The sequence below is a fragment of the Stegodyphus dumicola genome, chromosome 1 (genome assembly GCF_044657685.1).
Source record: "Stegodyphus dumicola isolate Sdum_Otavi_A_Nest chromosome 1, ASM4465768v1".
Taxonomy (NCBI): Eukaryota; Metazoa; Arthropoda; class Arachnida; order Araneae; family Eresidae; genus Stegodyphus; species Stegodyphus dumicola.
The window spans coordinates 74961392-74986301 of NC_140768.1; the positions used below are offsets into that span (position 1 = coordinate 74961392).

General features: G+C 31.8%; 1 protein-coding gene across 1 annotated transcript in view; it reads right to left on the reverse strand.

Moving 5' to 3' along the window:
- The window catches only part of LOC118187132 (lysosomal cobalamin transport escort protein LMBD1-like), a 63042-nt gene that overhangs the window by 22461 nt on the left and 15671 nt on the right, over nucleotides 1-24910 (reverse strand). The window contains exons 5-8 of the mRNA XM_035357328.2: nucleotides 15839-15906; nucleotides 15651-15739; nucleotides 3445-3518; nucleotides 2084-2209 (exon numbers count right to left, since the gene is read on the reverse strand). Of these exons, the coding sequence (XP_035213219.1) occupies nucleotides 2084-2209; nucleotides 3445-3518; nucleotides 15651-15739; nucleotides 15839-15906 (357 nt within the window). The remainder of the gene's footprint in view (nucleotides 1-2083; nucleotides 2210-3444; nucleotides 3519-15650; nucleotides 15740-15838; nucleotides 15907-24910) is intronic.

Below are 24910 nucleotides of genomic sequence, written 5' to 3' on the forward strand. Positions count from 1 at the left end.
GCTAAAACGACAAATATGTTTTAATGCAGAGCAATTAACACTGAGCTCTCTGCTATAGAATCTTCTTTGCAGCTTATTGGTCTTCCTGTGGCATACAAAATCTGCAGTATCTGTACATTCTAAGGCATCAATGCTGACAATTACTGACTCTTGAAAGTTAAAACCAAAAACCATGTCTTTTGAAATACTGTCCACAGCTCCATTCATAACATAATCAAGGATTATCACAGCTGACATGTTACTATAAAGCATCTCAGGAGCATTACTTAAATTAAGCAGTACTTAAATTGGGGATCTTGAAATCCATTAAATGGTTTGGAACACATAAATATTCCCTGATCGATGTCTAAATGGTAATGGCCCATTAATGATGAAATAAACATTTCCCTTCACGATGCACAGAAGGTATGCAAAGATGCACGTGATCAGCCAGTACATGGTGGTAATAATAATGTTTAAACATTATTCTAGATACATTGATAGATACATTCTGTCCTGAACAGAATAACATAACACATGCACACATGACCTCATACTGTTGATGTTACACCCATACCTTCATATCAACAGATGTTCCAAAAATCAAAATTAATCTAACAGCCTAGATTGCACAGTGAATCTTATACTATCACATCACAAACATTCCTAAAGTTCTGTTATCACACATCGATGACATGAGCAATATTCTTTGGAATGTATGTACCAGATTGGACAATCTACAGTAATCAAAGCAACAATGACATAACAGGACCATTGCATGCTTACTAGAAGCAATTATAACCTACCCCCTTAAATATTTAATGCAATTGCCTCATAGAGTATTTTATGACTATCCACAACAAAGTTATCACCATGTTTATCATTTTTATCAATACTGATACATTTCAGAAAATTCAGATGCTGGTCTAGGTACCTTTCACTCTAATAAGGTTAATAAGTCCTATGCAAAAGTTATGAGCTGTTATTACAACTAGGTTTAATATAGTCATTTCTTATCATTATTCACATGTTTCTGCCATTCAGCACACATGTACAAACAAAAAATGAATGCACAAATTTCAACATATAAGTTGTATTACTGAGCTGCTGCTGTGCTAAAATTCTAAAAATATGATTTTAATTAATAATATAACCTATGATACAATTCGTATGTTTGGGACATAAGCATTTAAATATCAAATACTCTTACAGGAGAAGTCAAACAACAAGAATCAGCATTATATTTGTAAATTTTGCAGGACTAGTTTCGATGGTATAACTACAGCACCATCTTCCTTAGCTGCCTAAGTCATGGAAGATGGTTCTGAACGCTGTTCATTTACACTTAGGCAGCTGAGGAGATGGTTCTGTAGTTAAACCACTGAAACTAGTCTTGCAAAATTTACAAATATAACACTGATTCTTGTTGTTTGACATCTCCAATAATTATTTATTTGGCATATTTTTTTAACCTAAATCAAATACTCTGTTCTCACTGCCATTTATTACCTACACAGGATAAATGTAAAAATTTAATTTTAACTATATATTTTATGATTATAAAACATTTAAGTTCAGAATACACTGAAAAGAAATTTTTTATTTTTATTATTAAAGTTTATTTTTGAATGCCTATTTGGCTCTTTATTATGTTATTCCCTTGAATAATAATTTGTAGCTTAATATATATTGAATTTTTCTTATTTAATTAATTTATTTTTTAATTTTAAAACCAAACATCAGGTAATAAGTATAATCTGCTTAATTTACCCAATACATTCTAATTATTGACAGCATTATGAACCTTGTTAAAAATATTATTACAGAAGTATTTAAAAAAGGAGGAAAAAAACTTATAAAATATCTATTTAGCATTTAAAAAACATTTTAAAATTATCTAGCCTAAAATACAATATAAATGAAAAAATATCCAATCAAATTCCTTCACAAACAAAAGAATGTAACATTTTTGCTCATAAAATGCAATTTTAAAAAACTAATTTATTTGTAAATATCTAATGAAAAATATGTATGTTGTTCTCACACAGACAGAGAATGAAAATTTATAACACAGAATGCATTTTTATTATTAATTACAGCTTACTTTGGCTTTAAGAGCATTAATTTTTGCTTCATTAGCTGCTTGATTTTCAGATAAAACTAATTCTTCATCAGAAAAAGAGCGAAATCCTTTTATCAAATTGACTGGAAATATAGCCATTCCTAAACTCTAAAAACAAGAATTAAAATATTTTAAAATTTTAATATAACATAAAGATTTAAAAAAAATATGCTTAAAGGGGGATTTTTTTTTCATTTACACATACATACACGTTTCAAGAGCACTTGAGCTTATGCCCCTTTGGACTAAAAGCATTTAAAAACAGCATAACTTTAGAATTTCTGACAGAAAGTCTTATGCAGTGACAAAAATATTTTATTCTGTAGTGCGTTGCCACTGCTCCTTTGGAAATCTTTGAGTTTCTTAATCCAAAATTCGTTAAAATTAAAAAAAAAAAAAAAAAGAAATAGATAATAAAACATATTCAAAATTCTTGCTTCCGGGTGCCATATTTGGGTGGAAGACTACGTTATTCAAAATTTGATGGTTCTGCTGTTTTTTCACGATGTGAGAAACATGCATACATTCATGCAGTTTCTTTATTATTTAATATCTTTAAATATAATAAAGGGCGATACTATTTGGTGGCAACAATTTGAAAAGTGATACAGCTGTTCACAATGATTCAACTCAATTTCGAGACTAATAGCCCTTCTGGGCTAATGCTCCTTTAGGCTAATAATCCATGAAATTATATAATGGATCTTAATATTTAGACATAATTACAAAAATTTTATATTTAACCAAGATACATATTGAGAAATCTTAATATTTAGTCAAGATACATAATAAATCTGTTTTTTAAATGAATTTTTCATTTTAACCAACCTTTTTTTAACTTATCATTGACCATTAAAAAGAACTTTTTTTGGGGGGAGGAGGAACATAGTTGACTATATTTCCTAAACTGAAGCATTCTGATATAACAGAGAACTGTAAAACTACTTTTATCTTTGTATGGAAACTTTTATCTATGTTTGGAAAATCTTTGTATTCTTCTTTGTATCTTTTCAAATTTGTATGGCACTTACAGAAGATTTCACATATTTTATAGAAAATTAATAACTGTTATGACACGCACACATAAAATTTTTAAAAAGTTTACAGAATCATTGAATTGTTTAAATAAATAATTTCCAAATGAAATTCAAAGAACTTAGTAGAAAAAAGTAACAAAAATTTTTTAAAAATATGCGACTTGATAAAGCAATTTATTACATTTTCTTTTGACTGTAAAACAAGGATAAAGACACAAAAAGAAGAAATTTCATTCACAGTATTTTTAAATACATAACAAAATATTCAGTCTGAATAATTAACAAAAATACCAATAACATACTTACAGTGTATAAAATAAGATTCAGCATGCCATAGATAGTCAAGACATTAACTGTAAATTTAACAGCATCTGCACCTCCTACAAAAAAGGCAGAGGGAGAGAAATGTAAGTTAAAATATTTCAATAGTTAAAAAATCTGAAGAAAACGTTCAGATTTTTCCTCAAACTGATATGCTAACAAAATCTACTTCAATCAATGAAAATAAATACTTTGGTTATTTAAACTTCTATGCACATTTATATCATATTTTGGCCATAACATGGCCAAAAACTAGGAAGGAAATGAAAAGCAATTTTGTTGAGATTTCAGTTTCTATAAGTAATAAAGCAAGCCTTTCCATGTTTCATATTCTAATAGAATTTGAAAAATGATTTTACTATAAGTTTAATGTATTATAAAGCAGTCATTCTATTCATTTGTTTTTACAGGATTACCTACTGATGACAAAAGCAAAATAGAAATAATAATAATAATAATAATAATAATATATATACATATGCATATATTACAATTTATTCTTAATCTTTGTAAATACTGCATCAAATTTATAAATGAGCCAGCAAATTTTCAGGGCCAAAAGTACCAATTTATTGCACTCTGTACTCTTAGGATTACTTTAATGTATCATAAAAATTGCTTCTACCATATTTCTTTTTTATACAATATTAGACTAGATGGTAAGCAAAACTTTTCTGGAGAAAAATACAGCAATACCCACTAGATCAGGCATGTCAAAATTGTGGCCCATGGGAGGCAGTAAGCTAGTATGCCTGATAGTGGGTAGCAGTAGCCCTTGATTCATTTTTCTGTGCCCTCCATCATCCCAAGAAAATAACAAAAATACAAAAATGTATAAAATAAATGTATTAAAAATGAATTCCAGCACTTATGGTGGTATATATTCAACTACGGATGCTAAAAAAAAAAAAAAAAAAAAAAAAAAAAAAAAAAAAAACTCCGGAGATCATCTTTTTACAAAAGTATTTTCTCAGTCTGAGTCTGTAAACATTTTTGTAAATGGAAATTAAGTACTTTTAAGGGCCAAAAATGATAAAAAAAAAAAAAAAAAAAAATAAGGCCCTATCAGCAAATGGGAATAGAATAAACTAAATCAATTATCTATACACAAAGTTCACTTTTATAGTACCATTCTAAGAATCAAATAAATCTGTAAGATGCATCATTATTAAACAAAATTATAAATTTGAAGATAAAATCAATTTTGTAAAATTTATCAAGTAATCAGCATTAAATTACAAAATTTCTTGAGGCATTTATATTTTACTTATAGCAGTCCACTGACATTTTATTTCAGTTTTATTAACAGTTAGCTTTATGTTGATTTTATTAATATTCTGAATGTATATTTATTTATATGCCTCATTTCATAATGTACTTGTTCAGTCCACTTTGCAGATTTATATCCAGCACAAAACAAATTTAAATGAGACATAAAATCATTAGCAGCATGATTCACAACAGAAGCTTGGCTGTTGCCACCACTGCTGACTGTTAAGAGCGAGAGAGAGCCATTGATCAGAACAGACATAAATGCTTGACATTGGAAATGTTGGTAAGTGTAACACTTAGTTGTATTTTTTCTATCTAACCAAGTTCGTGTCATAGCTTTGCAAAGAGTTCCAACCCAGTTAATATACAATAACCAGTTAGCTATAAGCATTTAATATACAGCACTTACTATAAAGTTCCAATAAGCCATTGAAGCACCAGCGATAGTAAGTTATTTTGTACAGTAAAAAGTTGTTAATTCGGACACCCATAATCCGTAATGATCTATAATCCGGACCTCAAACCTACAAACTTTCTGCGCATGCGTTGCATTCACGCATGCATACAGGCGTTTACGAGTGCGCGTAAGACCTTTATGGCTGCGAATATGTTTGTGCGCATGCGCGTGTAATGTGTAACGGAGGTATAAGCTAAGCTAAAATTATCTAATTCAGTTAATGTTACATATTGCGTTGTTCCTTAATCTTCGAACTGGATCCGGCTTATTATTTTTTGCAGACTGTTAGAGCAATTTCATAAAAGTAAGCTTGAACTTTCGATTATGTCAAATAGAATTTCTGATATATATTTATTAATATGTAATTTGTATCTACAAAGCGAAAGTATGTTTTGAAATCCGAAATCTGTTTATGAATTTCACGTGGCGGATTGGAAGTTGATCTGTCAGCACTATCCTTATCTTCAGGGCAGATGTTTTTATTTTATTTGGCTTATAATTCCTTACTAAATGTAGTATTTCATCTCGATATGATTTAAATCAAGTTCCTCGTCATTATAATTCGCTTCCGATAGTGAAGAAAGTGACCCAGAGGTTATTGAAAACGAAAACATTTCGATTGACAAATTAGTCGGTATTCTCAACACAGCAATTATAGGACTTGAACAGCGGAACTTTGTAACTAAACAAGAAATTATGTCTGTTTAATAGAATTAAAGAGAAAGTATTATCACATGAAACGAAGCAATTTACATTGAAAGAAATGTTTAATAAAGTAAACAAATAAATATTAAGCTTTTTCTTTTTGTAAATTTTGATACCCTTTAGATCATAATTGTTCTTTATTTCATAAATTACGGTTTCATATTTTTAATTTTGTAATTTCTGCATGCCATCTTATCAGATTTAAACTGATGATCTATAATCTGGAATCGCCGAAGTCCCGACGAGTCCGGATTAACGACTTTTGACTGTACTATTTTAAATCATGTTAGCTTTAAGGAGTTAGCTGTAATGAATAAAGATTTATGTTGAGTTTTACAGTTCTATGTAGTATCTTATGTTTACAGTAAGAATCAAGGAAAGGCAAAAACTCGTCTTAACATGTAGAGATAACTTGTAAGGGTGAAAAATTAGTAACAAATAATTAAATTACATAGTTACATATCATTAGTCATTATAGATACACATGATAATGCTTTTTTTTAATTTTTGAAAAATATTCATTAAAAATCACTATTAAAGTTACAATATAAAAAAAAATTTACAGCTTAAAATAACAGAAAATTACACATATAATTTATAATATTGATTCTAAAATGATATTAGAATAATTACATATTACAAGCTACAAAAATGTATGTTTTGTAGCAACTACACACAATCAAATATTTATGTGTCTTTTTAATTTGAGAATATTCCAGATAATTTTCATTTACATCAAATTCCTTCTCTGTAGCATTTTTTTTGGTTCAATAAACAAGTCAGTGTTCACACTAGTCCCACTTCTAACTTGTGAAAATTTCCTTTCTCCTTATGTAATCAATTTCTTCCTCAATAAGTTCCCTCATTTTAGAATCTTTTGATTTAATTAAAGGTTTCTGCTATTCTTTAATAATAATAACAGCATAAGTTTATAGAAGAAGTGTCCATAGAAGAAAGTGCTAATTGTATTTTTTTAATAATATGAATACTGAGAATACATATGAAATGATATAAGGTCAGGGCTGGTGCCAGGGCCAATGTGGCAGAAATTTTAGAATTTAGTCAAGCACCGAGAAACAAAATTTTGAGATGGCAAAATGTTTAGAATTTAAGACAGGCACTGGGTAGCCATACAGACTATACCAGGCGACAAAATGCCTTGTGTATGGTAACCTGAGGCATACGAGATGAAGCTTTTAAATCCTCGATTTTCAATTTCTCTATTAATAGAAAAACTCCTTTCTACAAATACTTGTGCATTCCACAAGATTAAAACCATATTTTGCAATTTTCCATGTTTGTGCCCAGTGAAAAGATGAGAAAATAAAGAGAAGAAAAACATATCAAGACTTCAAGGATCCGAAGCAGAAAATTCAGATAATTTTGTTTTAACTGTTCTAAAATTCTCCAAAAAATTAGATTCATCACAAATTGTCTGTAAAACATGTCCTGTGTTAATATAATGAAGGCATTTTCTGTCTTGTCACATTTTTCTGGAATCATCCGGAACTGTAGATCTATTATAAACTTTGCCTTCAAATCCTTCTAAACCTTCTGAGGTGCAAACTCTAAAATCCGAAAGAAAAATTATCCCTACAGTAAGAGCAAAATGACAGATGATTTAAAGAAGAGCATAAAGTGAATTTTTAAGAGAAAACCGATACATGTTTGAATATTTTGAAATACTTACATGAAAAAATATACAACTGGACAAAGAAAATTAATTTTAAATAATTACAATAGCTTTTTTGCTTTTGCAAAGAAATGTTTCAGAAAGTGTGCTTTATAGCATTTATTACTTTGTTTAATTTTAAGAATAAAAGTATTTATAAAACAGCAAAATGAAAAGCAATTTTACCTTAAAGTGCTACAGGAAAAATTAAGAATGTTTTATTTTAATGTTATTTTTTAAATAGACTTTTAAATAGATTATCATTATTTTAATAATATTTATTAGTGTTATTATACTCGTAAAAAAGAGAGAGAGAGAGAAGATGAAAAATTCGCAAATATTCAAATAAAAAACTTTGTATACAAATTGATCTTGAAATAGTTAAAATGTTGATAAGTGGCCAAATTTAGCGATGCACAAGATAAAAACTTATACCCCCATACGGAAAAATAATTTTATGAATTCCTCATTGACATAAAAGAAATAATTTCAAAATGTTTTACATTTCAATTGGGGCAGGGTTGCGCCCATAAATTCGAATATCATGAATACATTAAAAAGTAGGAAAGAATTCAAATGATAATCCATCAAATGTATCTTTGTCGATGGATTGGCAAAAATTATTCCTCCCAAATGTTAATTTATACTCAAAATAGAAAAAAAAAAAAAAAAGTTAGATGAGTTAAATTAAGGATCTTTTTAAGATTCTGGTGAAAACTGAAGACTTAAAGACCAAAAGTCTTTTCTAAAACTTTGAAGCATTTTTAAGGATCAAATGAACCTTGTCAATGGATGCTGAGAAAATGCCAGCTCATTTACAAAGGGAATTAACAGAAATTCAATTGGTTATTATAATTTTATAAATACTTGCCTATATGGTTCCAAGAAAGAAAAAAATTTTGCATTAAATATGGTTTTTATGTTCGGTAGTAAGCATTAAAGTGAACAGCTTTTCTAATTTATGGAAAGGAACAAGCTTTCAGCAAAATCTAGGTTAACAGACACTCATCTTACCTCTGTCCTCAAAACTGTTACTGCAAACAGCATGCCTACAGATATCTGAATGATGGTTGCAGGAAAAAGATAACAGATATCAAGAAAGAATCTATAGGTACTCGATACATTGCTCAAAATTCCTTATGTTTCTTTTATTTTTTTAAAGAACTATAGTATTAGATAAGATTTTTTGGTATTTACTCATTTTTATACTCAAGAACATTATTAAGAATGAAACTGGCTTTGTGTTTCTTACGACTTGCACTACTGTACACTGATGACTATTTACCCATTTGAGATACTGAGTTTCACGTGCCTGCACTAGATTATGAAATAATCCTTTCCCAGTTTTACTGAAATAATTAACTTTATCCTGAACTTGACAATTCAGGCAGAACAAGTTGCTTGTATATTGCTGTCTCAGTTTTTTCTTGTGGAATGTAAACGAGTATGTCTCATAAAATTTTCTATAAAACTATTTGTTTTTTTAGACAACTTCCAAACATTTTGCCACAATTAATTTAACAGACAATTTTTGTCATAATCATGGACATGAGAACATATGGACTCTAATCCATTTTGTTCACTCTGCAACTCCAGATAAAATAATAAATATAACACAACTTTTAAAATTTAAGTAACTCTACGACTACAGAGTTCATAGTCACATTTTAGTTAAAAAAATAAGCACCTATAAGCACTTTTCAAGCACATTTTAAGGAAAAAATAAGCACCTGTCTAATTACATTATACACGACTGCATAACCTTAAAAGAAAAATTAGACTTGTAATTTAAAATATGAGCAATGCAATATTTATTAAGAGAATGAGCCTTACCTCAACAATGGAAAACAATTAACTTTTTATTTTTTATTTTAAATGACAGTTCAATTTACAGAATTAGTTTACAATGAGAGAAAAAAACACTATGCAGAACTAAACTATATTACAAAATTTAATAATGATATTTCAGTTGAAAATATAGAAAATAAATAATAAGCCATATTAATTGTATTCGTTTGGCACCTAATAATAAATACAATTTATTTTTCCACTCATATTAATATTTAAATAATTTAACTTAAATCAAAATTCTGAACATTTTCTAAATTTTCATTGCATAACAGTTTTTCCTTAACATGTATCCCAGGCAAAGTAATTTAAGTAAAAAAGAGGCACATTTCTGAAATCAGAAGACGAGAAATTGCTTCATTCAGTCATCCTTTAACAGTAAAAGCTTAACTAACCCGCATGCTCGAAAATTCCCGAATATTCCGGAGAGTAATAGGAAAAAGAGGAGTGGGGGAGATTGTAGCCGTTCCTTAGATTTAAATTCAGGCTAAATAAATGATTTTGACATTTCGATATGTGCATCATATAAAAACCAACGGAACTGAGAAATATTCTGCTTAGAAAGCACAGTAAAACTCTCTTAAGTGTTCATAAACAAATCTCAGACCGAACATCAAAATTAATTATCAATGAAAAATACCGCAAACGTTATTGCGCAATACGTGCGGCCTAATTCTTCCATATGTGATGTTACGCAATCGGAATCAACACCTGCCGGTATTCGGAGAAAAAAGAACTAAATAAAGGAAAAGAAAGAGACTTACTAATCTGGGGTGTTTCTGATTCTAATTTTCAACAGACTGTATTAAATTTGCGGAATAGAATCAATCTTCGCTTGGGTTGGGTAGACCGCAAAAACTTTTAGTCCTATTCAATCCAGAGTGGACAGTAACAAAAAAAAGTCCGCTGCTTCAATATTAGAGATTTTGCGGAGAAACTCCCAACCTCCGTACTATATAATGTATTGGGAAAGAAAATGAAATTATATTTTGACTATTCGATTACTTTCCTTTTATTTAAGCCATTCCGAATATTATTCCTTAGAAAGCTAATCTGTGTAAAAATACACCCATTTTTGGAAGTATATCTACACTTCAGCAGCTATTGCAACTATAGTATTATAAATATTCATATATATACATATACTCGTAATATAAGCATAACGATCATAATAAACACGAATATGAACTGACTACGCGGAACGAGAATGCAAATTATTAAAATCTTGATAGAAATTCAAACGTGTGTAGTATTTGGGTGGGAGGAGAAGAATACCGAATGTACCGGAATTTTCTACGTTTTCGCAATTCTTTGGCCAATAGAACGACGTGCACCTGTCTGTACTCTCGCGCGCACTATAGGTTACGTTAATGCAGAGGAAGGGGGGAAAAGCAATTTTCGGGAGTATGATTCACCATCCGACGTTGCATGTAAGGAAGAAAAGTTGTTTATTTAGTTTCGGCTTTGGTACGGGGGAAAAAATGCGCGTTCATTAAAAACAAAGGATTAAAAAAAAAAAAAAAAAAAAAGCACTAAAAGCAAAAAATAAGCACTAAAAACAAAAAAATAAGGGCTTTAAAGAAAAAGTAAGCATCTATAAGGGCCTTTATATTTTATTTTCAAATATAAGGACTTATAAGCACTTGTAAGGACCACTACGAACCCTGGACTACCAGCTACCAAAAAGTGAAACAACTTTTACAACAGTTACTTGGTTGACATTTTCCTTTTCGGTTGTCTGCTCCTTAATCATCAGCTCCACACATTGAATGTCAGATCATGAATATACACATTTTTCCGCTTTCATTTACATCCATTTTCTATGTTATTTCTCTTTGTTTTAACTATGTTAAAAGATGTACATTCTGTATAATGCATACATAAGAACTAGTCTGTAAAAGCCATAACTTCATCTTCTCAACACTAAACAACTGCCAAATGTATAAATGTATTTTACTTAAAGTGAGAATTTAGCATATTCATGAATTTTAACATGGAAGTAAAGATATCTACCACTGTTTTTGCTTGTGTATTTAGAAATTTTAAAATACACTTTCATTTCATTCTATTTTACAATAGTCCAATTCATATAAGCAAACTGCCCACCAGTAGTCGAGTGGTAAAGTCACTGAACACTGGTAGTTCGGTCTGATGTTTGAATCCTGTGAAAGGATCCTACATGGATGTTTTTGTGGATTTCACCATGTGTAACATGTATACAAGCCAGTTTCCCTTAGATTCTCCTCCATGAAGACATTCCTCCCCTTAGGTAGATAGCCGAGGCTTTGTCATAAACTAAGAAATCAAACCATATACATACCTGCCAACTTTTATGAATTTTTCATAATTTTTACGAAAATGCGTTTGTCTTTACGATTTTACGATCGTTATCCATTTTTTACGATTTTTTTCCTTTTCGAGTGTTTTTGGTGATTTTGTCAAAATTTTACAATTTTTCGCCAATTCAGCGATTTTCGCTAATTGCATCGTGTTTTACCGCCAGCTCGCCGCTTAACCAGCCAATCCAATGCGCTGAACTTGTTTCTCCGACTCTTTTCTTTGTGGGCGCCAGATTATTTTTTTAGCGTGGATTGTCGCATTCTGTTTTTTTTTTTTGTTTGTTTGCACGAACTACGAATTTTCTTAATACGTCATTGTTACGAAATGAGTTAAAAAAAAACCGTATTCTCAATATTTTCGGCCTGCCTACAAAGCCGAATTTCCAACAATTAAAGAATCCTTCAAAAACGTGTGCGTGTGTGACTTCATAATAAGTCACGGTGGAAGAAGCGACATTGTGAAGCATATTAGTCTAAAAAGCATGAAGTTAATGCTTCGGCTTCGACAACATCAAAGAAAGTGGATGATTTTTTTTCAAATTCTGCTACGAATTCGGATGCCGATGTCATTTTGGCAGAGTGTTTATTTACACAGTTTGAAGACTTTGCCAGTTCTGGAGAAGATAGACTTGATGTCCTCATTGGTACCTTAAAAAGAATAAAAAGAGCTGATGGAACACCAAAATATGATAGACTAGTAAGAGTTTTATGTGCTATTCTCGTAATTCCACACAGTACTGCTGAGTGCGAGAGAGTCTTCAGTGTTGTGAAGAAAAACAAAACTATGTTTCCTTCTTCGATTTCACCAAAAACTCTAGAAAACATTTTAATTGCTAAATGTTATGAGGAAACTAATTGTTATGACAGGAAATTTTCCAAAGAATTTTTGGCTAAAGCCAAAAAATGCACTCTAAATTCATTGCAATAATATTTTTGTGTAACATTAAGTTCTTGTTTTATGTTTCCTAGTAAATTTTTTAGTTACTACTTAATTGAGATTTACTAATGTAAGTATAATTTTCTTTTTTCTATTTGTATAAATTGTTATTTTTTAAATATCAAAGCATGATATTAATTCTTCGTGTTCGTCTGAATTTTTATCTTTAGAGGTTGGCAGGTATGCATATAAGTAAACTTTATGACACTTTAAATAAGAACAAAAAGGAAAACAATTAAAAAAAAATTTTTTTTCTTGGTTTTACTTTTACTATGCTAAAGGCCCGTTTCCACTGCTGCGTATGTGTTACAATGCCTATGCGTTTCTCCAATCAGCGAGCGAATTCACTTTGATTGACATCTGAAATCCAGTCGATGTGCGGTGATGGATGAAGTTCAACTATGTTCAACTTCTATCCGTATGTCTGCGGATGCGTTGGGGTCACATGGTAAAAAAGGAGCAATCAGATGTTGTCACTAAAAGTTAATGGCGGCAGAAGTAGCGATGAAGGCTGGCTTAGGGAAAGAATGTTTTGCTAAAAAATACTTATTTCTAAATTAACATTATAGTGAGAAATCTGCGTACTGAGAAAGCAGCAATAAGCTGAACTTAGTTAAAAAGATAAGAAAAATAAGATAACTGCAACTACAGTACTAGTTCGCAGGGAGCAGTGATTACTATAAAAAAAATCAGGCGCAAAAAATATAATTTTAAGTCCATGAAATAGCAAAATTTGTCCTGACAATTATTTCCTAATTTCATTAAAGGTAAATGTGTACATTTACCTTTAATGAAAATAAAAGTCTGACTATATCAAACTGCTATAGCAAATCAGATACGGCATTAAAAGATTTGTTATTTTTTTTCTTTTGAAACAGGTAAAAATTAAAAACGTTAATTATAAATTAAATTTGATAGATTTTAAATATTCCACTGCATTAAACGGTATGTTAAATTTGTATTTCTCTATTTATAAATATACCTTTATGGCTAATATATATTTGTAAGCACATGAAATATATTTTTAGCAGCCCATTTAACTTCAACCAGAACACCACTTGAAAAGATAATGTAAGAAATGTCCTAGAAGCTGAAGAACAAATTCTGGTGAATCTTTTAGACGATAGTACACTAAAATAGGACCAAAAAATTTAGTTTTAAGAATTCATTTACTTAATAATGTGCATAAGCCAAAATTGAGTATCATGCCTGTATGATGATAGCTTAGTGGTAAAGTTGGCGGTAGCATGGCTTAACTTTTGGGGTCGCTTTCTCCCCCCTGTCTGCAACTTTCTTAGCTTCTTGTTCCAATTTGATCTATATTTGTGTTTTATAATTTATTTCTATTATTATATGCATTAAATATAATGTTTTATTTATGCTCTTATTTGTTTAAATTTTTTCTGCAAAAAATTTATTTTGAAATTTATATAATACGAATTTAAAGCATACTCCCTGTACATATATATATATATTTGTTTCACTTTTATATGAATGTACATACATGTGTGAAATTTTGGGATCTTTCCAACTCTAAACTTTCACTACCAATTAACATGAGACAATATTAATGCCCTAAACATTTTAAAAAAACTTATTATAATAATTGCTTTTGAATTCAGTCCTCTCCAGCAGAAAAGCAGGAATTAATTAATTAAATATTTCTATTTTCTTTACCTAATGTGTATATACATATATAAAGAGAAAAAGCTTATTTTTGTAACTTCTATGAAAAGAGATATGAATTAAAAAATTTAAATTAAAAGTAATATTTTATGGATTATGTATAAAATAGAACTGCTCATATTGCATTTTAAAACAAATGAGATTTATAATAAATTATCCAGCAATGATCCTGAAGAAATCGATGCTGAAACTTTATATTACTTTTTTCTCCTAAAATTTGGGCATATTTTAAAAATATACAATCTCACATGGCAATCAGTGGTATAAATAAGCATAGTCCAAATCCCGTAAGTTATATACAGAGACATCTGATGGCAATAAATGCAATAGACCACCAAAATTTCGTATGCGTAAATCCAACGACACTATGCGTTCGCAACGCACTAATGGAAACAAGGCTTAACACATGCCTTGTAAATTACAAATTATATTACCTAAATGGAAACCAAGTATGTAGCATTCAAGGACAAATAATTACAAATGAAATCAAATCTAATGTACAATTAAAAAAAATTGGTAGTACAATCACCTTAGTAGAACGTTACTACATCTTCAGAATGTGGAAAATTTTGGCATTGAAGAATTGCATGGTTGCTTCAATTTTAATAAACACTGTCATGTTTGTTTGCATTCTTTTTCTGATATTTCAAATTTAATAGTTTCTACAGCAAATTGAGACACCTTTTATCTTAACCTCAATTTCAAAGTATGAATTTGTCTAAAATGGATGAAATTGCAGTAAAAATTCCACAGAAATACAATATTTTGATGCAAAGTGGGTAAAGGGAACAACTACTTTTGAATCTATTGCCATAGTTTGCATGGAATAGATTTTCACATCCATGCAAAAAAAAAAAAAAAAAAAAAAAAATAAATAAATAAAATAAAATAAAATAAAATAAAGCAGGTTTATTGATTAATTTTTAAGAATAACTCTAAAACAGAAATCTTTGTAATAGTAAAATTGTTTTCCCCCTCAAATCATAAGAAAGCATTCTTTTTTTTCAGCAAAAAATTGGCAAACTGCCCCAAGGTGAATTTTTATTTTCTGCCAAGGTGAATTTGATGTACTTTTGAAATAACACATAAGCACCAAGGTGTATTTCATGTACTTTTGGTATAATACATAAGCGCCATCTTATGAGAATATGGGACTTGACAGTAAAATAATTCTTATCAAGAAACATAAATATTCTTATACATTTTGCCTTTAAACATGCTACTTCGAAATTAAGTACTTGAAAATTTATGAAAACTCATTATGAATTTACTTACTGTTTTGAGCAAGCTCTAAAGCAATGAATTCAATTTTATCCCACTGAGTTGAATTTTGTGGAGGTGGGGCTTTGAATCGAATGAAAGCTCTGTAAAAAGTATATTAATCAGAATTTAAAAAAAAAAAAAAAAAAAATTACAAAAGTAGCTTTAAAAAAAAAGAGTAATAATCATCAGCATAGTTTTACCCTGCTAACAGCAATGCTGAAACAACCAAAAGAAAAACTAAAGTATATGCTATGGCAGCAGGAACTACCTAAAGTAGGAAATAAAAAAAGAATACATAAGAATCTTAGTTACAATTAAAAACTTAAAAATTGCATTTGTAATAAATGAAATGAATTTAATACTTTATTTTCTATCAATTTTTATGATACTAATGTACTTTCAGTTAAATATTTCAGATGATAATAGAAATCTTTTTGAGAAAACAATAAATTTTATCATTAAAATTTATTTGCTTTTTCAGGGTTCATACGCATTTCTGCACACGGAAATTAAGTACTTTTAAGGACATTTAAGGACCATTAATGAAAAAAATTAAGGACCTATGAGCAAATGGGAACTGAATAAATTCAATTAAAAATATTATCTATGCCTGAATTTCACTTTTGTAACACCATCCTAAAAATAAGATCCCTAAGTAGTATGCATTATTATTAAACATGAATTAATGAACATAACTATTAACAAGTTTGAGAATAAAATAAACTTTATGCAATTTATCAAGTAGCATTAAATATTTTACATTTATATTAGTTGGTCATATTTGAAAGAATATGACCAACATTTACGTTTTACTAACAGTTAGCTTTATAATGATTTTTTTTTATGTCTCATTTTCTCACGTAAAATGAGAAGTAAGTTCACAATCAGCATGATTCATAACAAAAGATTGAATGTTGTCACTGATACTTCTTGTCTAGAGAGACCTGCTGATTAGAACAAAACTGAATGGCCTGATGTAGGCACGGTTGGCAAATGTTGAAAGTTAGTTAGGCTCTGTTTGATGCAGTTAATGTCGTAGCTTCGTGTAGAGTTCGAGGGGTTGTAACCCAGATAATATACTTTAAGGTTCCAATAAGGCATTAAAGCACCAGAGGTGATAAGTTGTTTTGTATTATTTTAAGTCTCAGTAGATGCAAAGAATAAATTGTACTTGAATTTTTACATTTTTGTATTTTATCTTGTGACCACAGTGAGTATTAATGAATGACAATAACATATAGAGATAATTTTTAAAGGTAAGCAGTTAATTATAAATAATTAAATTAGGTAGTTTGATAACCTTATCAGGTTCAATGTTCCGTCTTACTTTCTTCGGGAACATGCAAGGACCTGACTCGGAACAGAGAGTTTACTAAAGCTATGTTCAATAACTGTGGGAAGTAGACAGGATACACAAGAAGGGTATACAAAACCCTTTATTTTTCTCTATTTACAATAACTTCCGTACTTCGGAATACAAAGACCCACTACTTGTGGTCTAAACGTAAAAATATAAAAATAAAACTAAACTCTAATTTAACTTTAAAATAATAAATGTGGAAGATTGGCCTTATATTAACAGGAAGCCGTATGTAGTACAGAGAACTGTGAACACTACAATACGCTTAAAAATTATCAAGAGGATTAAACCTCTGGCCTGGAAGGCAACCAGCAACTGAGTAAAACTTCTAAGGTAAGCGGCCTGCTTCGACTAACTGCTTCCTCTCTCTCGCTTGGCAAAAAGCCACAACTTAAATACTTGGCGCTCACCAGACAAACTTTGCATAAATACGTTAACGCTTATAATTCTGGCCGGAAGTAGAAAATAAGAAGTGATAGTAAAGATTTAAAATAAAATAAACGTTAGTAAAACTTAAGATCCTTACATACTTCCCGCCAGAGTTAATTAGTTTGAAACTGAGGTGTAAAACGACCTTGTTGAAAACTTTTAGCTCTAGAATCTAACGCAAGGCCAATCTTTTACAAACATTTTTCGCTAGAAACTAGAAATTTAAAAGAAAGAAATTTGTTTTTACAATAGCAGCTCCCAGGACATGCAATTTTTTCATCTGTACTGCATCTAAACAGGAGCTTTTATTCAAATCTGGTTCCTTCCAGAGATCTGGAAGGAAAACTAGTTTAATGAAATGTTACACAATGAAATGGCAAGTAACATGTATAATTATATTTCTCTTAACATTCTTATTTCATTCATGACTATTTTAATTATCTCTCCCCATGCTCTCTGACATGTGTTGTAAAAGAACTCCAAACACGAATGTGTTTATGTCTACGTGTTCAACACTTCCTCCTACAATCAAAGCACTAACGTGTTAAAAATTCAACATACCAAGACCTCGTAACACACCCTAACTTCAACTCTAAACCCTGAGGTACTATTCTGAAAGTGGCTAACTCTGAAATGTAGCGTCAGAGAGCCTAACTACATTCATTCAACCTTTAACACATATTCATCATAATTTAGTCTTTTTACAGTCACACGAATAAAAAAAATTTTTAACATTACTTTCACTTTTACCATATCACAGTATTTCTTAACATTTAAAATAACAGTTCACATTGTATATAAGAACATATTAACATGCCGTTAATTTTATGCATTTGAAAACATATATTAGTAGTACATTGTTAACTTCTATTCTTTTCTAAGCAAGTGCCAATTCTTCTACATTGAAATAATACATTTCAAAAAGTCTTTCAGACTAAAACTTCTTTCTTGCCAGAATGTTTTAAATAAAATTTATACAATAACTTTTACAATATTTAAGTATTTACACATTGCTATTATACATCAACTTTAGTTTTACGCGCGAGTAATTGAAAAACATAATACCAAAATCGGTAACAACTCATTTCTTGCCCTTTTGGCGATAAAGGTAGACCTCGCATGAGGTAAAACTTCTTGAAATCTGCCACTTGCAGTAAGAATGAAAGATTAACTTAAGTTTGCAAAATAACATAAAATTTTACTTATCTTTGTGATATTCGGACATTCTTTTCTGAGCCCAGTCTTGGAAGGTAGCGTAGATTCTTGTTTGATATATCCTCCTTCGTGTGCGGGCTCGCCCTTCAGTGCCTTCCTCTAGAAGCTTTCTTTTTTTTCCAGTTCGGTCACCCTTGAATAGCTTCTTTTTTGCCTCTGCCTGTGGTCTTGGCAGAATCGGGAAACTTCTTTCATGTTCCTGCTTGGACCTTATTGCTGGCCATTCAAATTTTCCTCCGCCCCTGGTGGCCCTTCCGCAGTTCGGCGACATTTGCTGCAGAGAGTCCTGTCGGATGAGTAGATCTTCCGTTTTAGAGCCGGGTTATAGTTGCCGTCATTTCTCCTGGCTCTCTTTGCATACGTCGTCCTTCTCCCTTCTTCATTCTGGGGGTGTTCGTGAGCTCTCTTTTCTGGACGGTGGAACGGCTTCTTTTTCTTGCTACCTTCAATTTTCCCGCGGGAAAACTTTCTTTTCACTTGCTCCTGCCTCTTAATGGCTTGCCCTTGTACTTGTCGTTGTTCCACCTCTGGAGCTTGTGCCTGTGGTTTCTGCCATGCCGGATCCTGCAAAAGATCTTTGAAAATTTGCATTTTATTACGATCATAGTAGGGTTTGATTTGATCAATGTTTGCGGAGCAGGTTTCACCATTTCTAGCTTTTAACACTACTACAGCGTGAGTTATTTTTTCTATGACATATAGTCCTTCAAAGCGTGGAAAAAATTTGGCAGTTTTATCTTCTGCTGCTGAAGAAAGTGAATGCTTAATTTTTAATACTTCATCCCCTACTTTATAAGTAACTCCCCGTCGTTTCAAGTCGTAATACAGCTTTTGCTTTCTCTGTGCTACTTCCATATTCTTTTTTGCTTCTTTAATTAGTTTTTCTATATCACCCATTTTAAATTCTGGGGCTCTTTGTTGCACATAAAATAATTTATCTAACGGCGTTATAATCTTTCTGCCTAAAAATAACTCAGCAGGAGTTTTGCCCATTGTATCATGTTTTGCGGTCCTAAGGGCGAAAGCAAATTCATTGAAATAGTTATCCCAGCTTTTATGAAAATTTTTAACATAACTATGGATAATTTTCACTGTATTTCTATTGACCCGCTCCGCTATATTTGATTGCGGCCGATACGGGACCATTTTTAAATGACGTATGCCCAGTTTTTGGCACGTCTTCAAATACATTACTTACAAATTGAGGACCATTATCCGATATAACTTTTAGGGGTGCCCCGTACTTTTAAAATATATTTATTTAAAATAGAATCAGTAACTAATTTCGCGGAGGCTCGTTTTAAGGGAACAATTTCGGACCACTTACTAAAATGATCAACCATAACAAGGAGATAGCGACTTTTATTTAACTGACTTTTTGGGAAAGGGCCCAATAAATCGATGCCAATTATTTCATTTGGAAATTCGGATTTAATACTATTTAGAAACTCGGCCGGGTGGAAATTAATATAATTAACTGCTTGACATGTTGGGCAGGACTGGACATATGCCCTTGTTAACTTTTGCAGTTCAGGAAAATAGACTGCCTCGCGTACACGTTGGATAGTTTTTCGAATACCAGCATGAGAAGCTAAAGGGCTGTCATGGAGCTCCTGCAGGATATTTAATCTAAGACTAGCTGGGATAACAGGTCGAAATTCATTGTTGGAATTCGTAGTTTTTGTATAGAATAATAGACCATCTATTAGTTCGTAATGGGCCGCCCTATTTCTTATCGCCACAATATCTTGGTAGCTAAAATTTTCAGGATCCTTTAAATACTCATAAATGCTTCCAAACTCAGGATCCTTACCCAGTTCGGTTATTACAGTTTCTCGGGAATTTATTGTACATACTGTGAACATTGCCACCTTTACGGTATTACCTTCTTCATCTATTTTAATTCTGGATAGGGCATCTGCTACGATATTTTCCTTTCCGGGGGTATGCTTGATTACCAGATTATATTCTTGTAGCTTGAGTGCCCATCTTATTACCTTGGGGATAAGTTTTTCCCTGAGTACAATCTAGTTACCGCCACATGATCAGAGTACACTGTTATTGGCGCCTTTCCAAAATAGACTCGGAACTTTTGCACTGCTAACAGAACTGCAAATGCCTCTCTCTCGGTCGCGGAATAGTTTCTTTGTGTTTGATTTAAAGTTCGGCTAAAAAATGCCATGGGCTGCTGATTTTGCGAAAGTACCGCTCCTACCGCATAATCCGAAGCATCCGCTGAAATTTCTAAATTCTCACCCTTTTCAGGAAATTTCAACACAGGGGCTTGCGTTAATGCTTGTTTTAACTTTTCGAAAGCACTATTGGCTTCGGCCGTCCACGAGAATCTTGCCTTTTTCCTTTTTAATTTTAACAATGGTTCAGCAATAGCTGCAAAATTTTTTATAAAGGACCTATAATATGAACAAAGTCCTAGAAAAGAAGAGAGCTTCTTCGCCGTGGTTGGAGTCGGATACTTTTGTACAGCAATTATTTTTGATTCGTCTGTCTCGATTCCTTTCTGAGATATTTTGTAACCTAAATATTTTAATTCAGGGGCTGCAAATTTGCACTTTTCGACATTAACTTTTAGACCGGCCTCATTTAATACAGAAAACACCTGTCTTAAATCCTGTACATGTTGGTCGAGATTATCACTAGTAATAATGATATCGTCTAAATAGATAAATGTGGACTTTCCAAGAACAGGCCTTAACACAATGTCCATACATCGCTGAAATGTTGCCGGTGCCCCTGAAAGGCCAAACGGCATACGCAAAAATGCATAAGTGCCAGACTTGGTTATAAAAGCAGTCTTAGGCACGTCCTCAGGCCTAACCCCTATTTGAAAATAACCAGTCGTTAAGTCTAAAGTCGTCATATATTTGGTGGATGTTATGTTCCTTAGAATTTCTTCAATAATAGGTAACGGATATACCGGATATTTAGTTATGGAGTTTAATTTACGGTAGTCAATTGCGAATCTCCACCTTTTTGGATGTGTCAAAGGATAGTCATTATTTTTCTTACATAAAACCACCGGGCTAGCATAACTACTTGAGATGGGCGTTATGATCTTTTTACGTAGCATATCGGTGATATGCCATTCTATAATTTTTTCCTTATTCTTATCATACCGGTATGCTTTGTGGTGAACTGGCATTGAATCTCCGGTGTCAATACTATGGTTAGTAACCTGAGTAAATCCTGGAATATCACTAAATAATGAAGCAAATTCACTTACCACTTGTCGGATTCTTCCTTGCTCGTCATTAGGCAGGTGGTCAAGATTTAACATCGGCGGTTCAGCCTTTTCTCCACGAACTGGTTTCATCGTCAGCTTAAGGGACGCTTCATTAAAATCCAGTGTTGCTTGTGCCTCTGAAAGAAAATCTATTCCTAAAATAATATGTGCCTGCAGATTCTTTACTATGAAAAACATCACCTTTACTTGTTCGTCCTTGATACGGACATACAGCGGTAATTTACCTATACGCTTACATTTTTCTCCTTGTGTCGCTAACACTGTCATATTATCCGAATTATATATGCGGTATTTCCGAAAATACTTCCTAAAAAAATCTTCTGCCACACAGGAACACTGCGCGCCTGTATCCAGGAGTGCAGTGGCTGGGATATTATTCACCAACACTTCAATCTTCGGAAGAGTCAAATTTTTCACCATTACTGTATTTAACTTGAAGGAAGAGGGGTTTTCTTGGCCTTCGGATTTCTGCACCCTCCCGTCAGCAGAAATCCGTTTTAGTTTAAATTATTTTTCATTTCCGTGCTTTCCTTCTTTTTCCACTGGCCTTGAGACTTTTTTCCTGGATTGCTATTGAACTGTCGACGTTCGCCGGCTGTTTTTGAATGCTCGGGTTTCCTTGCCCACTGATTCGCTTTGCTTCCGTAGCCGTGTGCTTGAGTTTGCTGTAGTCTTGGCGCACCAAATTGGTTTTGCTGTTGATATTGGCGTCTTCTTTCAATGTCCGCCGTTCTTCTACTTTCAAACTGGATTGCTAGCTCAAATAACTTTTCCAGTGTAGTCGGATTTCTTAATTCAATAAAGTCTTGCACTTGGGGCAGTAACCTCGGCAAACTCACCTGAATTATCTCAGGATCCGGACGGTTTCCATACAAGAGTTTGAAGACGTGAATTTTTCTTAAAATAAAGCTTGAGAGATTTTCGATTCTTTGTTGATATATACTAAAAAGTTCCGTTTCTAATTTCGCACGATCCCTTACAACAGGGAAGGCTTTTACTAGGGCAGTCTTGAAATTCTCGTAAGTATAGGTGGGACTTCCTGCTTGACCCAAGAGACTTCTGCCTATATATTTGAACCAGTTAAGCACTTGCCCCTCAAAGCGCTGGTAGCTAAGGTAACTTTTTGAAACTCGTGCACGGGGTAGAGCATGAAGTGGTCATCCAATTTTTCCAAAAAACTGGTTACCGGTGAGTTTCCATTAAATGTTGCTTCTGGTTTCATCGAAGCGCACATGGTCTGGACGATGTAACCAAATCCTTCCAGGGCGGGAGCTGGCATTTCTGGATTCTGAGCTGCTTCTGCAGGCAGCATAGGTTCTTCTTGAAACTTGGCCATGGTTATTCTTCTTCGTTGGGCGCCACTATCAGGTTCAATGTTCCGTCTTACTTTCTTCGGGAACATGTAAGGACCTGACTCAGAACAGAGAGCTTACTAAAGCTATGTTCAATAACTGTGGGAAGTAGACAGGATACACAAGAAGGGTATAAAAAACCCTTTATTTTTTTCTATTTACAATAACTTCCGTACTTCGGAATACAAAGACCCACTACTTGTGGTCTAAACGTAAAAATATAAAAATAAAACTAAACTCTAATTTAACTTTAAAATAATAAACGTGGAAGATTGGCCTTATATTAACAGGAAGCCGTATGTAGTACAGAGAACTGTGAACACTACAATATGCTTAAAAATTATCAAGAGGATTAAACCTCTGGCCTGGAAGGCAACCAGCAACTGAGTAAAACTTCTAAGGTAAGCGGCCTGCTTCGACTAACTGCTTCCTCTCTCTCGCTTGGCAAAAAGCCACAACTTAAATACTTGGCGCTCGCCAGACAAACTTTGCATAAATACGTTAACGCTTATAATTCTGGCCGGAAGTAGAAAATAAGAAGTGATAGTAAAGATTTAAAATAAAATAAACGTTAGTAAAACTTAAGATCCTTACAACCTTAAGCATTATGTATTTACATGGCCACTATTAAATTTTATTTTTTAACAATATTTGTTAAAAAGCCCTATTAAAATCAAAATCTAATAAAATTTCACAGTTTAAAATACATGTAATTTATGACATTGATTCTTAAATGCCATTAGGATTATTACACACTAAAAGCTACAAAACATTTATGTTTTGTAACAACAACACTTAACAAAATATTTATCCGTCATTTTAATTGGAAGACTTCCTAGACATTTTGGCTAGTTTATATCGATTTCCTTCTCTTTAAGCATCTTTTCTAACAATTAGAAATTTGTCTCAATATATATATATATATAAAAAGCTCTCACTAGTTTCTGTGTGCTTTATCTTCTAACTTGTCAACCTTTCCACAATGTACCTATGAGGGTTTACTTGATCTGGTAAATGTTATATAGTCCAAAACCCTCCGACAGACGTGAAGCATATTATTGCTATGTCTGAAAATAACTACAATATCAGACAAAGGTTTAAATAAGCCTCTTATTTAAAAAGAACTTAGAACCTAAAGGCATGTTTTGATGCTAACAAAATCAATTACAGCTCACGGTGACATAATTAAACAAGAACAGTCAAATTCAATCTAATAATGTGGATTAGTGGTCAAAGATTATACAATTTAATTTAAATTTAATCTGGCTCAAATGAGGAAATAGAAATGGGAAATTATAGTAAAGGCTGAAATCATAAACAATTGGGTAATTTACATAATAATAACTGCACATATCTTTGAAGAATAATTTTCTTTATACACTCAGTTTCTTTCAACATGTTTCCTTTTCATTTTAGAATTTTTGGATTTAATTAAGGATTTCTGTTATTTTAAAAAACACTAAATGCATTTAGATTGTTCAGAAAATGTGGCTAATTTTATTTTAGTAATATGAACATTCAGAAGAAATATGGAATATATATGGTAAAGGCCGGTTACAAAGCTGATGTGGCAGAATTTTTAGAATTTACTAACAAACCGATTAACAAAATCTAGAAATGGCAAAACTTTTAGAATTTAGAGCAAGCATTGGAA